The following is a 16,764-nucleotide window of genomic DNA, read 5'->3' on the forward strand; positions in this document are numbered from 1 at the left end:
GTAGAGAGCCTGTCTATTTTGTTCTTTGTTGTATCCCTGGCTCCTAGCCCAGTACTTGGCACGGAGTAGATTTTCAATACGTATTTGTTGGTCACATAATCTGCTTTATCAATATAAGGAATATTGCTATTATGATTATTATCATTAAATGTTTTACTTCTATTTTAGGCCATGGAAGAATTGAAAGACCAGGAGGGCTGGGAATACGCTTCTTTAATTGGCTGGAAATTTCACTGGAAACAGCATAGTTCAGATACCTTTCGCCGCAGATGCTGGAGGAGAAAAATGGCTCCTTCGGAGACGCATGGCGCAGCTGCCATCTTTAAACTTGAAGGTGCCCTTGTAAGTAATAAATAGCCAAAATTCAAATCATATTCGCAGAGGGAAAATACATGAGTGTTGGATATAATACCATCGACTCCAGTACTGTAAGACTGCCTATAATTTGGGAGAAAGCTGCACATCCTAGGTGCTCAATAATTTTTGTAGAATGAATAGACCATTTACATATGAAAGGTTCTAAGAAGCACGTTTAATATTGTTTCATCTAGCCTTTCCCGAGTTCCAAAACCTTTGCTTCAGGTGACATCTGTTAACATCCCTTTGGATCATACTTTGGAAACTACAACTGTTCAACAAACAAAGAAAGTTAAATATGCAGATGTGAGGGGAAGGAAAACAGAAGGATGCTTACAAAATTGGGGAACAATTCATATGGAAGCATAATAAAAAGGCAGAGAAGAAAAAAGCACCAAGGTGGAAGGAATGAATAAGAAAGTGGTCATGGTTGATTTAAAACAATGTGGTAGTCAGGGACCATTTTTAGAAATTTGTGTTTGGACACAACCTACTTTTATATTTCTACACAGTGACCCTTCTCTGTTCTTCTTCCACTGCTCTTTTTCCTCCTCCCTTCCTCTTAATCCACTTATGTATCCTTTATGCTCCTCCTTTTTTTTTTCTTTCACGGGCAGGGTTTGGTAAACCTGGCCTTGGTGGATAGAAAGGCTGGCTTCGACTTCCTGCTCAGTCGCTGTCCTGGGCTTTATTCATCGTTTAAAAATGGAGTGATTGGGGCTTCCCTGGTGGTGCAGTGGTTGAGAGTCCGCCTGCTGATGCAGGGGACACGGGTTCGTGCCCTGGTCCGGGAAGATCCCACATACTGCAGAGCGGCTGGGCCCGTGAGCCATGGCCGCTGAGCCTGCGCATCCGGAGCCTGTGCTCTGCAACGGGAGAGGCCACAACAGTGAGAGGCCCACGTACCGCAAAAAAAAAAAAAAATGGAGTGATTGGATGAAGAAAATCTCTTTTAAAAGCGACCATCCATTTGTTTGTAATTCTTACCTGTTTGTTTTTAGGCATTGTTAATTGGTTTTCCTGACTCTTATTTTAGGGTGCAGATACTACCGAGGATGGAGATGAAAAGAGTGTAGAAAAACAGAAACACAGCGCCACTGCTGTGTTTGGAGCAAACACTCCCATTGTTTCCTGTAATTTTGACAGTAAGTTTTAAACATGTATTTGTGTTTTTCACTTCTATGACGTTCATCTCAAGGAAACTCTTTGAATTCACCAAATGTGATCGATAAAAATCCCTTTATGCAAATGTGACTTTCATTTTCATCACTTGATGGAGACGATTTTTTAAAATACAGTTTTCAAAATTATATTTGGGGTAGAGGGTGGTCAAATCATTGATTTCAACATAATCTGACATGTACTCATGCTACCTATTAAGCTCCAGCAAAAGATTATTCTAATTGGAAAAAATGTTCAAAAAGTTAAGGTTGGTTTCAATGATAACCTTCAGGAATTTTGGAAGCAGACCTACTCTGTAATAATAATTGCAAATACTCATATAAGTCTTAGCATGTGCCAGGCACTCTACATGTATTAACTCATTTAATTCTTATAGCTACCCTAGAAGGTAAGTACTATTACTGGCCCTAGTTTTACAGGAGGAAGCCAAGTGCAGAAAGATTAAATAACTTGACCAAGATCTTATAGCCTGTAAGCACTACGACAAGATTTGAACTCAAGTAGTCTGGTTCCCAGAATCTGTGTAATGAATCAAAATGCTCCCCTGCCTCTCAAGTTATGTGTGTTTGCAGAGGCAGGGAGGGGTGGCAGTTTAGTGGGGAGGGTCGTATATGCATTCATATAATAATGATAAGGAGTATAAAGTCTTTGAAATATCAAAGAAATGTTTAGCAGATAACTGTTTCCTAGATCTGGTGCTGAAATGGTCTGGAAAGCCCTATTTCTGTAACTCCTAGAGACCAAGTGTCATTTTAAAGGTCGGCGATGACAAGCAGTACCCTAAATCCAGGTAGTTTACACCAGGAGTATGTTCTCGTGATTGACACACTTGCATTGAGCTTCCTGTAGTACTTTTTAAATAAGTTTCATTTTGCAGGAGACAGAATTACTTTAGGAAGACATGTCATCACCACTGTATATGTGTTCTTTATCGTGGGGAGATAGATTTGGGTAACCCATTTATCTGAAACATATATTATCTCCAAATAGAAATACAGTGTTCTGTTTCTTGTAAGTAACCTCCATCCTGTTGTTTTTAGGAGTCTACGTTTACCATCTGCGTTGCTATATCTATCAAGCCAGAAACCTCATGGCTCTAGACAAGGATAGCTTTTCAGGTAAAGGGAAAATGTCTCCATCTGACATGTTATTACACAGCAGGCTAGCTTGATTCTACTTTTCGTCAAGTGGATGCTTTGAGTTATTTCTCACAACAAAAAGCCTTTCTGTACTGAGAGTAGTTTGATATGCATGAAGTCAGTTGCTCAGTCATTAGATACTCGCTGAGTACGCCGAGCATGGTTGATGAGTGCTGGAGAAGATTCATGGTCTTTTAATACTACTAATCATTAATTGATTAAGTGATTAAAAAAACACCTTAAGAAAAGCAGTTTCTGCTTTCTGTTTATAGCTGTGTTTTTACCCCTGGGCTCTTGGGTTAATTGGTAAGTCCTCACCTTTATAGGGAAGCCCAATATATATATATATATATTTTTTGTAGCTCTCTTAAGTTGACAAAAAGATCACCAGATCACCCATTCCCCTACTTTGGAGTCCATCTTGACCTCCTGTGCTGCCTGCTCCCCAATTCCCAGCACCATCAAACCATGAGGCTTCATCACCCCTCACACTGACACCCCAGCTGCTTTTGTTGCCTTTGGACTGGTTCTAAGAGGAAGGTTCTGGGCGCCTGCTGCTGGGGGATTTGTGCTGTTGCTAGTGGGACCATGAATAGTTCCTGGGCTCCCTGGGCTATAGGGGGAGCATTCTACTTCAGGACCTGAAGGCCATCAGAGCTACCCTGGGGCTTCTATGGAAACAGCTCTAAGAGCAGTTACCTGACACTCCAGCATGCTTACATCAATTGTGAGGTATGTTCGGAGCACTAATATTAACCAACATATGTGAATGGTTTCCTTTTCTCACAAATTAAAGCAGATTCAAGGTTATCTCTGTAATACACATCTCCAAAATGGTTTTTTTTTTTTTTTTTTTTTTTTTTTTTTTTTTTGCGGTACGTGGGCCTCTTACTGCTGTGGTCTCTCCAGACGCACAGGCTCAGCAGCCATGGCTCACGGGCCCAGCCGCTCCGCGGCATGTGGGATCTTCCCGGACCGGGGCACGAACCCATGTCCCCTGCATTAGCAGGCAGACTCTCAATCACTGCGCCACCAGGGAAGCCCTCCAAAATGGTTTTTGAAGACATTTTTGAATATTCACCACCAGGGGGCACTCAATCATTGAAAGTCAAAGTTAATTTCTCGACTAAAGTTGCATAAAACTCTAAGCACATTCCTTGCAGTTTGAGATAAAAGATACATCATCAGGACAAAAGCAAGGAATCCCATTCATAAGATGCTGCAATGCTAAAAGCCAAGCACCCTTTTAGCTTATGCAAAAGCTTCAAGTTAGACAGCAGGGTATTGCTCGGACAGGACAGCTCCCAAGCAATTGCAAAAAGGTTTGGTGAAATTATTTAGCATGGAGGAGAAATGGATTACTTCTTTTTTTTTTTTTCTTATCTTTTTTCAGCTTTATTGAGATATAGTTGACAATATAGTTGTAATATATTTAAAGTGTACAATGTGGTGATTTGATACATGTACACATTGTGGAAGGATTTCCACAACATTCATCGTCTCTCATACTTACCTGTTTTGTGAGTGTGAGAACACTTAAGTTCTACTTTCTTAGCAAATTTCAATTATACAATACAGTGTTAGCTGCAGTCACCACGTTATACATTAGATCCTCAGACCTTGTTCATCATGTAGGTGAAATTTACACCCTTTCACTAACTTCTCTCCATTTCCCCTGCCCCCAGCCACCCTGAGGGCACCATTCTGCTGCCTGTTTCTATGAGTTCGACTTTTTTTGTTTGTTTCACGTATAAGTGATACCATGTAGTATTTCTCTGTCTGGCTTATTTCACTTAGCATAATGCCCTCTAGGTTCATCCATGTTGTCACAAATGGCAACATTTCCTTCTTTTTTAAAGCTGAATCATATTTCATAGTGTGTATCTATCTATATTTTCTTCTTTATTCATCTGTAGGTTGGCTTTCATTTCTTCGGTGGTTTACTTTGCTGCACAGAACCTTTTTTAGTTTGATGTTGTTCCACTTGTTTGTTTTTGCTTTTGCTGCCTTTGCTTTTGGTGTCAAATTCAAAAAACCAGAGCCAAGCCAGTGTCAAGGAGCCTACCCCTATATTTTCTTCCAGGAGTTTTACCATTTCAGACTTCAGCTATGGCCATGGTTTCACCATGTCAGACTTCAGCCATGGCCATGGTTTTACCATGTCAGACTTCAGCCATGGTTATTCTTTTTTTCTGTTTTAGATCCATATGCTCATGTCTCCTTCCTTCATCGAAGTAAAACCACCGAGATCATCCACTCAACCCTGAATCCTACTTGGGACCAAACAATTATATTTGATGAAATTGAAATTTATGGGGAACCCCAAACAGTCCTACAGAACCCACCCAAGGTTGTCATTGAACTTTTTGACAATGACCAAGTGGTAGGTAATTGAGAATTTTACGATGGCTAGGGGAATGATGGAGATTTATAGGGATGTTTGTTGGGGAATTTAAGGATTGCTTGTTTCTCTAGGGCAAAGATGAGTTTTTAGGACGAAGCATGTGCTCTCCTCTGGTGAAACTAAACTCAGAAATGGACGTCACACCCAAACTTCTCTGGTACCCAGTAATGAATGGAGACAAAACCTGTGGGGATGTCCTTGTAACTGCAGAGCTGATCCTGAGGCACAAGGTACTTACTGAGTTCTCACTCATCTGTTTTTTTCAGAGTAGCCAATCAAAACACTTGTTAACAACTCCAGGCACTATTTACTTGAACTAAAGGGAGGCATTGACACTTCCATGTTTGTTTCACAGGATGGCTCCAACCTTCCCATTCTTCCCTCGCAAAGGGCACCAAGTCTGTACATGGTCCCCCAGGGCATCAGGCCTGTGGTTCAGCTCACTGCTGTTGAGGTATGCTGCTCACTTTGTTTTACTGATCAACTCAAATGGATGTGGCTGTAGAAATGGAATCTTTCGTCTAGGAATGGAATCTTGCTGCATCTTCTCTTGCTGTCTCCAATTTCCTATAGAATTTGTCTAGAAAATTGAAATATTCATGGAAATAGAATGCTTGTCAAAGCAATAAAAACAAGTCAATCCCAACATTTCTGAGGGAATCTAGAATTCCCATTTACTGGGAGCCAGTGGATTTCTAAGTTTCCTGTGTCAACTGGAGAACTGGGAGAGAGGAGACGGACTCAGAGCAGTGTGTCTTTATGTGCAGAGAAAAGGGGACCTCAGAGGGAGGTATAGGGAGGGAAGGGAGGAATGAGAAATGCTGACCTGTCAGAGCAGATATAGACGGAAGGAGCCTGATGGACAGCGTCCTGCCTACTATTGAGGGCTCTCCCTCTGTCCAGTCAAGCACCTGTTACCTGGAGATTTCCATTCTTGGGGTCTTGCTAAGACTGAGGCAGATGACTTTAAACAACAGCTCTTATTTTTTACTTAGTGCCTGCATGTCAGTCACTGTGTTAAGAAGTTTACACTTGATCCTCAGAATAACCCATGATAGGAAATGCTCTCAGCCCCGTCTGCAGATGAGACAGAGAGGTTACTAACTGGCCAGAGTTCTCAGAGCTGTGATATGGCACAGCCAGGATTGGATCCCTGCACTCTTATCCCTCTGCTTTTCAGCAGCTCAGGTAGGAGAGGTAAATGGGCAAAACCGCTTTCTCTGTATGACCTCCAGGTTTTCTAGAGTGACATTCTCAGAGATTTGAGGCAAATCTGTACAAGTCAATCTTAAAGAATTTACCAGTTATTAAGACAGGATTTTTCCTTTCGAATATTATTTTTAATATGTTGGGTTTCCTTCCCTTCTCTTTACATTGTTTTCTTAGATTCTAGCTTGGGGCTTAAGAAATATGAAAAACTACCAGATGGCTTCTGTCACCTCCCCCAGTCTCATTGTGGAGTGCGGAGGGGAAAGGGTAGAATCAGTGGTGATCAAAAACCTGAAGAAGACGCCCAACTTCCCAAGTTCTGTTCTCTTCATGAAAGTGGTACTGTATCGAGACTCCGTAATAGTTCATGTCTGTTGAATAGCTGATTTGTACTTGAAAATGAATATATACAAATCACACACATATTTTATATATATATATTTCCAAAGTCTGTAGTTTATATATTTCCAGTCTGACAACAAATAGAAAAACCCTGCCTTGCAGACAGCATGTCAGTGACTTTTCCCCCTTAGATTCTCACACTGTAGTGATGGTTTCTTAAAGCTTCAAACAACCCCAGTGACACAGAAGTATCTATGAGCAATACTAATACATTTCTCCAGTAAACTGTCCATCTAGTCAGCTCTCTGTAACAGGCTCTTGGTCAATCCCCCAAGAGCGGATTATTAACCCCCAGGCCCTGCAGGTGTACATGGACCACAACCCTCTGGATAGCGACTGGCTGGCTGGGGAAGGGCAGCTGCGGGGCGATGGGGCCATGTCCTAAGAGCCCATGACTGTGCCCTGCCTCCACGTGTCCCTGGGTTGGTGCCACTTTGTTCCATCAAAGTTACCCTCTGGTTATTAGAAAGGCACCAGCCTCAGATCTGGTTCACAGGCCTCCATCATAGACCCTATAATACATTGGAGCAAGAAGAGGTTACTCTGTCTTTCCGGGTTTTTTTTGTTTTTTTTTTGCGGTACGCGCCGTGGCCCCTCCCGTTGCGGAGCACAGGCTCCGGACGCACAGGCTCAGCGGCCGTGGCTCACGGGCCTAGCCGCTCCGCGGCATGTGGGATCTTCCCGGACCGGGGCACGAACCCACGTCCCCTGCATCGGCAGGCGGACTCTCAACCACTGCACCACCGAGGAAGCCCCGTCTTTCCGTTTTTAAAGCAGTTAAATCCTTAACTTTTTAAAAAGAAAAAAAATCTTTATTTTTTACTCTACTATACAAAGCGTTAAGAAATAAAGGCATTTCTTCAGTTTAATGGGATGGAAGGTCCAGAACCTTCCCATTTCTTTCCCCACCCCAGTCATTTTTCTGCCCTTGGGGTCTCCAGCACACCACTCTTGAACTGTAGGGTCTTGGAGCTTAACTTCTCCAATCACAGATGAGGCAGCTGAGGCCTGGAGAGGGGAGCCACCTTATGCAAGTTCTGTAGTGAGTGCCAGGCCCCGCGTGCTGTGCTGCAGTGACTCTGTCGAGTTTGCAGCAGTAGCTACACAGAGCTCGGTGCTGGCTGCATTCACACTCCCTGCATTAAGTCTTCAACCCTGCAGGGTTGGCATTTTCACCCCTCTTATGTGTGCTTTGGAGGAAACTGAGATGTTAAGTGATTTACACGAGGGGACACAGCTAGCAAGTGGGTGGCCAGAGTTTGGACTTAAGGTCCCTCCAACTTCCAAGCCAATACTTTTCCCCTCGCGATGCTACAGATGAGCGCCACCTGGAAGCTCTGAGCCAGAATCCCAGAGCGATCCGCTGGGCCACTCGACCCATCCTTGTTCCGTCCCCAGCCCCTTCCCCACCTCCCAAGCTCTAGCCTGGAATCTAGCCTCAGTCAGCAGAGGTGAGGAAAGCCACTCAGTTGATCCCAGCTTCTATTCCTGTGTGAAGACGAAGGTGGAAATCATCTGAACCACGCACCAGGCAGACCCGAGACCAGCCCGTGATTCCCCAATCAGACAATGTCACCAAGGTTACCAAATTCCATATAGAGGAACCAGGAGGCATGGAGGAAAAATGGGCATCCCATTTTGGCATTGAACTTCCAGGGCTGAAAGACTCTCAAGCCACAGTTATCTCCCGTGAAGGTTCAGTTTTATCTTGATCTAAATTTTAACTAATTCTAGCTAAATGCTGACTTCACATCCTGTTACAGAGCAGAGCCAGGTGCTAAGGTACAGTGCCAAGCACTTCACATATATTAATCCAGCACCCCTACTCTTATTAAGGAGATCACTGGGACAGAGAAGAGTTCCCTAAGATCCTGCAGCTGTCGGTGGCAGAGCCAGGGTTTGATCCTGGCTCGGAGCTCAGGCCCTTCAGCTTCAGGCTGCTTGCTTGGCATGTACATTACTGAACTGCTCGCTGTGGGTCCCAGGGGCTACGCCAAATGGGAAGAAAGAGCCTGGGTTGGTCCCTTTGGGGGAGTTAATTGGCAAAGCTGCCCTTGTCAGGTCTTAAACAGAAAAGTGACACCTACCTCTGTGACCCCCAGTTCTTGCCCAAGGAGGAACTGTACATGCCTCCGCTGGTGATCAAGGTCATCGACCACCGGCAGTTTGGGCGCAAGCCCGTTGTGGGCCAGTGCACCATTGACTGCCTGGACCGCTTTCGCTGCGACCCTTACGCAGGAAAGGAGGACATCGTGCCACAGCTAAAAGGTAAATGCAAGTCTCTAAATAGCATCTTGGGACTTTTCATGTTGAGTTGATTTAATCTTTGCAAACTCTCAAAGTAACTACTCATTGTCCAGATTTTGCAGATGAGGAAACAGCTTGATTTACAGCATGCTATGTAACTTTCCCAAGGTAATATAGTTAGTAAGTGGCAGAGCTACCCTTGAATCCTGGCCTTGTTTGAGGGGACCCAATGCTCAAGCTATTACTTTCTGAATTGTCCTGCTCCTGGATGAACATGCTTTTTTGTATCATCCAGCAGAGAAGGCAAGACAATGGGTGATTGCAGTTTGCTGTGATAAGTTTTTTTTTTTATTTATTTATTTATTTTTGGCTGCGTTGGGTCTTCATTGCTGCGCGCAGCCTGTCTGTAGTTGCAGCGAGCGGGGGCTACTCTTCCTTGCGGTGCGCGGGCTTCTCATTGCAGTGGCTTCTCGTTGCAGAGCACAGGCTCTAAGCGTGTGTGGGCTTCAGTAGTTGTGGCACGCAGGCTCAGTAGTTGTGCACACGGGCTTAGTTGCTCTGCGGCATGTGGGATCTTCCCGGACCAGGGATCGAATTCGTGTCCCCTGCATTGGCAGGCTGATCCTTAACCACTGCGCCACCAGGGAAGTCCTGTGATAAATATTTTGATGGGGAAATACAGCGGCCCCTCCGTAAGCACTGAAGGAGTGGGGGATTTTTATTTTAAATTGCTTTCCATCTATTGTCCTGCCTCATTAATGCATCACAACGTTGTTGTGATACAATTTGAAAAATATGATTTCATTGTTATCTATCGAAAAAAAATGACACCTGCTTGAGTTTAAATTGCTGGCCTTGGGTCACATAATTAATAAGTGATAGAGCAGAGTATAATACTTACTTTTGGGTTCTATACTAAATAATAACTAATGAATAGCATTTTGCTCTTGTTTATTCAAGAATTACTCGTTTTTTAATTTACCATGTGGCAGAGACTGTTAGGGGCTGGGGACTGGGTCCCATCCGTGAACAAGATCCCAGAGCCCCTAGGCTCATAAGATTAAGCCCAGTGGAGAATTGACACCCATTCATCTGATCATTGGTAGCCTCCAAACTGAAACAGATGTCTTCTATTTGAGAGCTGTTCTGCTAACCAGTTCTATTTCATCTTCCATACGGTTTGGTATTGATTTTACAGAGCCTCTGAAGCTCATCTGCTATGTGGGTCTGAGCATCCTGTATCCCTGATTCAGAGAAGAGAGAAAAAAATTCACAGTCACACTTGAGCAGAACCCTACATGTGTTTATCCATACATTTCCCATGGAAAGCATTTTTGTGCTGAGTTGATGGTGCCTAAAACAGCAACATTTTTATAACATCAAGGATTAATGTAACTGCAGGCATTCTTTTATCTGGGGTTACTTAATGGAGAGAAACTGTTTTCCTAGTGTTTTTCCTATTGCTTTCATGAGAGAAAGTTCTTTGACACAAATATGTGAAATCATGAGGAAGGTACAAATGCTGCAGATTTTCTCTGGCCCCAGAATCGCTTGCGTAGACCTACTTGTGTCTATGGGTCAGGGTTAGGCAGAGGTCTCCTGGTTCATGGTTCTTTGTAGTTAGTGTGAAGTGAGGTCAAGGCTTCAGAAAGCCCCTGAAGAGGAAAATCCCTAAGGTGTACGGGGAGCACAGTGTTCCCAAGGCCAGAATCTGTTATTTTAGATCAATCTGATAGTTTCTTAAAACCAAACTGAGGTAAGAGGTGAGGAATGTACTTGGTTGGCCTAATGTTGGAAGCACACAGAATAACTTTCCTCCTGTCCCCGAGGCTTTGTTTACATGAGGATTGTAAAGTGGAAATGATAATATAGGAAGGAACTTGCATGCAGTTGTGTTCCGGCATGCCTTCCCACCTGGCTGTCCTGTTCTGTGTTGCTGCAGTTGTTGGGAGTTGGAGGGGAGCTATCTTGGAAGCCTGGAGACTTCTGATAGATCTGGGGGGTGCCACCTAGCAACAGCATAGCAACTGGCATATCATAGATGCTCAATAAATGTCAGTCTCCTCTGCTTCCCAGGTGTTCCCCTGATCATTTCTCTGACATTTACTAAGGGCCTACTTTGCTCTGGACTCTGGTATGATGGCTAAAACACAAGCTTTGGGGTCAGACAGACCCAGATTACTCACTTTCACTTGTGATTGTTTAACTGGAAGCAAATGACTTGCTTTCTCTTAGCCTCAGTTTGTTTGTTTTTTAACCTCTATAATGGGTATAATGCCACATATGCACACATTCTACAGGATTTTTGAGGGGTTAAATGAGATCATGTATGTAAACAGGTTAGCCCACTGCCTGGCACATGGTAGGCGCCTGAAAAATGTGTTTTCCCTCCTTCATGTCCTATACATCAAATGCTGGGTTAAACACAAAGTTCTTTTGGCTTGGCAGAGTTTGTTCTGTCTAAGTTCTGCCCTCCTGTTGAATGTCTGGCTGCCTGATGCCTTCTTCCATAAAGGGTAGCTGTACCTCTCATCCCACCCGGCCCCAGGCTGAGGCTTCAGCACCCCCTTCAGCTGAACCGAACCTGGTGAGCCCAGGGGCTGCTCCTGAGCCCTTGCTCTAACCTCACCATCCAGAGCCACAAATATTCTGGGAATTATTTAAAGCCAAGATGTGTGCCTTTTCCCTCTGTGTACACTGTGAGAGCCAAGCTGAATGAGCCACTGCCACTTCAGCCCTGAAATGTGCAACTATTCACCCTGCTTTGCTTCTCTGTGTCTTACAACAGATTCCATTAAAAGGAAGCTCCTTTGGTGTAGCTCCCCCCAGCCCCCATTGCCCCGACCTCACTCCTACATCCTCGAAAGACATGTGTTGACACAATTCTTTTTTCAGCATTTCCTGTGTACAGGATTGGGCTAATTGTCTAAGATAAAAGAAAAATATGGGCCATAAAATCCCCTTAAAAATGTCTAAAACTGTATCATATTTTGGGAAAAGCAACGAATTGGGTTATTTTTCTGCATTCAGATGTGGTCTTCACCATTTAGTAAGTCTCATCCAGGAGCAAACTCTACCTTCCACTGTGTGGCTGTTGAAATTGAACTTGGAGTAGAATGTTCACCACTGTATTTTTGTAAGCATCTTAGATTGTGAAATTGTCTTGCAGCCTCCTTTTTGTCTACCCCACCCTGCCGGGACGTCGTTATTGAAATAGAAGACACCAAACCATTACTGGCATCAAAGGTAGGCTTCAGAACTGATCATTGGATGATGTCAGTTTTATCTTCCAGGCATCTAAGCATTAGGTGAATTCAGTCAAACAACCATTCAGTGCAACTAAAATAAAATAACAAACCAGCTTATCACGGTAAAAAACCTGAATCTTACACTGTGTGGACTCATGTCCTCTACAGTGACATTGTGTGGACTCGTGACCTCTACCCTCAGTCACCCAGGGTACTTAAAATATACTCAGACCCGTGCTCCACTCTCCATGAGGGAGAGGGATCTAGACAACAGTAAATTTAAAAATCTCCCCAAGTGATTCTAATGTGCAGGCAGGTCTGAGGACCTTTAGTGTGGACGGTCTGAATGATATCATTTGCAAGAAAGAGAAATTTCAGGAGCAAATACACAGCACCACAACGTTCAGAAGAGGGATACATGTAGCACACCAGTTTTTTCCCCTACATGAAACAGAAGTGTCATGGGTTTTTAATGACCCTATTTGTCAGTGTATGGGATATCCCCGACTTTTATATTCACTGTGGTTTTCCAAATCAAGAAACTGGTGGAAATGCTCATTCAGGACCCTATGTTAAAACCATTCCGGCCAGTTCGACAGGAAGGAGAGGGAAAAAAAAAGTTCCCAGCCCAGAAAAAAGAAAACATCAGCTATCTCCCCGTTTCTGTTGGCATTCATGATGGACTTTCACAGCATGTTTTAATGTGCAAACTGGCCGAAAAGTACACATGATTGCACTTTAATGTGTTATGTCCATAGACAGTGCCTTTAAAGAAATCCACTTTCTTCCCACTGCATTAAACTCACTAACAATTGGACCATACTAAATGTGGGCTCTACAGCCAGCACTGTGTAGCAGTGTGTTTGATTCTATTCCCTGAGAATCCTCCACAGTCAGAAATGACAATAGCAAATATGCAAAACCACTGTGTTCACTTTACAAACAACCCCAAATATTCCCAATAAAACAGTAGTAGCCTAAGACGAAGCTAAGTATAATATGCTTAAGGTCTTTTACGTACATTTTCACAACAGCTCTGGAAAAAGCCGGTTTAAGATCCTGCTCTATAATCAGCCTCCAGCTTTCCTGCCTCCCATTGTTAATCAGCTCTTCTTTGGGCCTTCTGTAGACTCAGTAGCCCCAGGTATGGAGGCTCAAGAAGAAGAATAAAGCCAGTCTATGCCCCGATCTCATTCATTTCTTAACAGTAGTTGACAGATGAGGCTACTGTAGCGACACACTGTGAAAGTTGAGTTTACGTCATATTTTAAGTTGCAGCTTAGCAGGGCTGAGGAAGGTAGTATCAGTCATTCTCACGTACTATAAATAACTTTCACTCAGCTGCTCTCCTAACAGCTACTGGAGGTGTACTGTGTTGATAAGAAAGGCTATTTGGAATCGACTCTAGAAATCTGATACCACCTATTCATTGGGGAATATAGCACTCATCTGTGCAAAGTCAAATGAGCAAAGTTGAGCTTTGGAAGAGCCAACGACAAGCTTGCTGATGTCCCAGATTACACATACATGTAATACACGTGCATGCATGGAATACACGTGCATGCATGTAATAGATATGCATGCAGGTGATATGCATGTGGTACGTGTACATGCGATGTGTGTGTAATGAATACCTATTACCACTAACTCAAGTCAAGCCTTCTATTGGTAAATTGAGGGAATGGGTCAACACTGTGCTGTTGATGGGAGCTGTAGAACGTGGCTTCAGGTGACAGTTTCGGGCTCGCAGAAACTCACACCACTACCCTGTGGTGACCCTGGGAGCTCTTAACAGATGGGCTCAGCACCACCACAAGTAAAGCAGGAAATAAGCACTGGGGACAAATTGCTAAGTGCCAGCCAGATAACAGAGACGTTCCTACGTGGCCATTTCAACAATTAACCTTCCAATTCCAGTGCTTAAGCAGTATGTCAACAGCACTCAGCAAAATGGCTTCTCCAGCGACAGTGCATGTATGTATGATAAGAAAATGCATGGTGCTGCCTGGGGCTGCGGGGACCTCGGTCTAAAGACTTGAACTCTCCTTTCAGATTCTTTCTAGATTTTGGAGTGAAAGACGATCTTTAAACAAATGTGATTATTTTAAGCTTCAGGGGAGAATCTTCTGTGCCATTTGGATATAATGGAGCAAGTTACTCTAGCTGCTCCAGCTACTTTGCCACGTGAGCTAATGAGCAAGCGGACATGAATCAATTCTCCCATATTAATCCTGGATCTTAACGTCAGCCATCTGTTCTGAATAACGCTTTTTAAATCATGAACTATTCATTTCTTTGAAATGATTTCCAATAGCTGAGAGTAGATGTGAATACACAGACTCTAAAACTATGAATTCAGGAACCATTCAGAATGTGAAAACACTTTTGGCATAAAGTCTCCCTCTCCAAAATCTCAATTCAGCTGTGCTGATTTAACTTTTAATCTCGCTTTGACATGAATCTAATAGAAAGAATTGTTATATCTGTCTGTCTCTCTGCCTCTCTTGGCATTTCTGTGTGCCGAACAAAAGTCGATGTGGAAAATGCCGAGGGGCACTTGCAGAAGAAGCCCCGTGGCCGCCCAGCACTCCCTGCAGGAAGTGCCTGTAGTGACGAGTCGCTGTCCCCTCACAGTGGAAATGAACTTGAAGTTAGGAGGTAGCAATTCTTCACACTGCCCCTAAGGGTGAGCTTGGCTTATGTTCCAGCAGGTACCAAGAGAAAAGTCAAGCCCCAGCATCCTAGCTGTCCATTCTCTCATCCCCTGGTGGATTCTCCGTGCAGAAACTCAAATGGGAGGATTTGGCCAATGAGAGACTTGACATCCATTTATGGATGGATATGTATTTGGTGCTTTATCGTCGGCATGGGGAAAAATCAAGAAAAGATACTTAATGATGGTGCTGCAGTCATGTTGGACATAAACATCTTGGGACAGGAGTTTTTGAAGGAATGAGGATTAGGCCAAGTTGGGGATATACTTTAGAAGCTAAATGGAATAAAAGGTTTGGGGCAGGAAGTTGAGTAACTATTCATCCCCACCTCCACCCCACCTTCTTTGTGATCACTATGCTGGTGGACAGATTGTCCAACTCTATTAAAACATGGGACATGGGTGGCTACCTCCAAGCCTTTTATTTTAATACTGTTTGTAACTCTTCTGCACATTTCAGAGAAGAAGCCAATAAGGTGTGTTTAGTTATGGATCATCTTGAATAAATAATCCATCAAAATGTCGATAATATAAGGCATGGATGAACAGTAACATCTCCTTTTCTCTTTCTCATTGAACCTAATGCTCATGGGGTCTCCATCTCTGTGTGACCTGTACGTGGTTTGTCCTCTTCCTACCCATATATACGTGATGGGCAGCTAACAGAAAAGGTAACTATTATACATTATATATTTTCTGCCTGTAGCTGATACCTAAATACATAAATAAATAAATGTTTAAATCCAGGGTTGGGTTACTGATCCACAAAGGGGAAATAACTGTAGGTGTATGTATAAACATATATATACCATATACAAATAAGAAATAACCGTAGGTGTATGTATAAACATATATATACCATATACAAATAAGGAATAACCGTAGGTGTATGTATAAACATATATATACCATATACAAATAAGAAATAACCGTAGGTGTATGTATAAACATATATATATATACAAATATACAAATAAGAAATAACCGTAGGTGTCTGTATAAACATATATATATACAAATATACAAATAAGAAATAGCTTTCCTTGAGTGTTCCTTCTTCCTTCCCCCCAGATGGAAGAAGAGGCTATGTTGCTGGTGACACACTCTTTTGGGCAAGCTCACTCTTCCTAGGTAGATTAAGCCACGGGTGGGTCTGATGGGATCTATTCTTGTTATAAATCTGAGTGGAATTTATAGTAGCCTTCGATAAACTACAGCCTTCTACAGTTTGAGAATGTTGCACGAGGGATTCTAAATGCTGTCCCTTCTGCCCAATCAAAGAACCGCCGGATTCTGAACTCTGGCTGCACGTTACCTGGGGAACTTTTGAAAGCATCCTGTATGCCAGGTCTCACCCCAGGCTGATTGAATTAGAATCTCCAAGAATAGGTTGGAAGCCACTGGTCTAAACAAACCATGATGCCTCCCTACTCTTGCTTCACATTTTATAATTTTCAAAGCTCCTTCTCCTAATGATGTTATTTGATGTCCAAGACAACTCTATGAGAGACTTCCCTGGTGGTCCACTGGTTAAGACTCTGTGCTCCCAGTGCAGGGGGCACGGGTTCAATCCCTGGTCGGGGATCTTGGGGAGCTCAGATCATCCCGCATGCCACACAGCGTGGCCAAAGAACAAAACGAAACAATCCTATGAGATGGATGGGGACAGGTAGTGTTATTATCCCATTCAGTGGATGAAGAAAATGATGCTCAGAGATGTTAAACAACGTACCTGATGTGGTATGGCTTGTAACATAAGGGTATGGCTTCTAACGTAAAGGATGGAACTTGAATTAGAACCAGTTTTACCCACTCTTAGCTTAGTGAGCTCTGTTTTGCAACGCATTGCTGGCTAAAAGGGCT

The 16,764-nt window shown here is 43.2% G+C and overlaps 1 protein-coding gene across 5 annotated transcripts in view; it reads left to right on the plus strand.

Annotated features, from left to right (window-relative positions):
* Positions 1–16,764, plus strand: part of MYOF (myoferlin) — a 153,030-nt gene that overhangs the window by 107,075 nt on the left and 29,191 nt on the right. For 3 of the 5 annotated variants that reach the window (XR_003002487.1, XM_024739512.1, XM_024739513.1), the window contains 11 exons: positions 169–342; positions 1,394–1,502; positions 2,580–2,657; positions 4,880–5,061; positions 5,154–5,312; positions 5,438–5,536; positions 6,469–6,630; positions 8,796–8,961; positions 12,110–12,186; positions 14,106–14,162; positions 15,561–15,572. Coding sequence is in view for 4 of the 5 variants with exons in the window: in XM_024739512.1 (XP_024595280.1) it covers positions 169–342; positions 1,394–1,502; positions 2,580–2,657; positions 4,880–5,061; positions 5,154–5,312; positions 5,438–5,536; positions 6,469–6,630; positions 8,796–8,961; positions 12,110–12,186; positions 14,106–14,162; positions 15,561–15,572 (1,275 nt within the window). In the remaining variant the exon portion in view is untranslated. The remainder of the gene's footprint in view (positions 1–168; positions 343–1,393; positions 1,503–2,579; positions 2,658–4,879; positions 5,062–5,153; positions 5,313–5,437; positions 5,537–6,468; positions 6,631–8,795; positions 8,962–12,109; positions 12,187–14,105; positions 14,163–15,560; positions 15,573–16,764) is intronic. The other 2 variants (XM_024739514.1, XM_024739515.1) reach the window with 1 other exon arrangement.

The sequence above is a fragment of the Neophocaena asiaeorientalis genome, unplaced genomic scaffold (genome assembly GCF_003031525.2).
Source record: "Neophocaena asiaeorientalis asiaeorientalis breed wild unplaced genomic scaffold, Neophocaena_asiaeorientalis_V1.1 scaffold597, whole genome shotgun sequence".
Classification (NCBI taxonomy): Eukaryota; Metazoa; Chordata; class Mammalia; order Artiodactyla; family Phocoenidae; genus Neophocaena; species Neophocaena asiaeorientalis.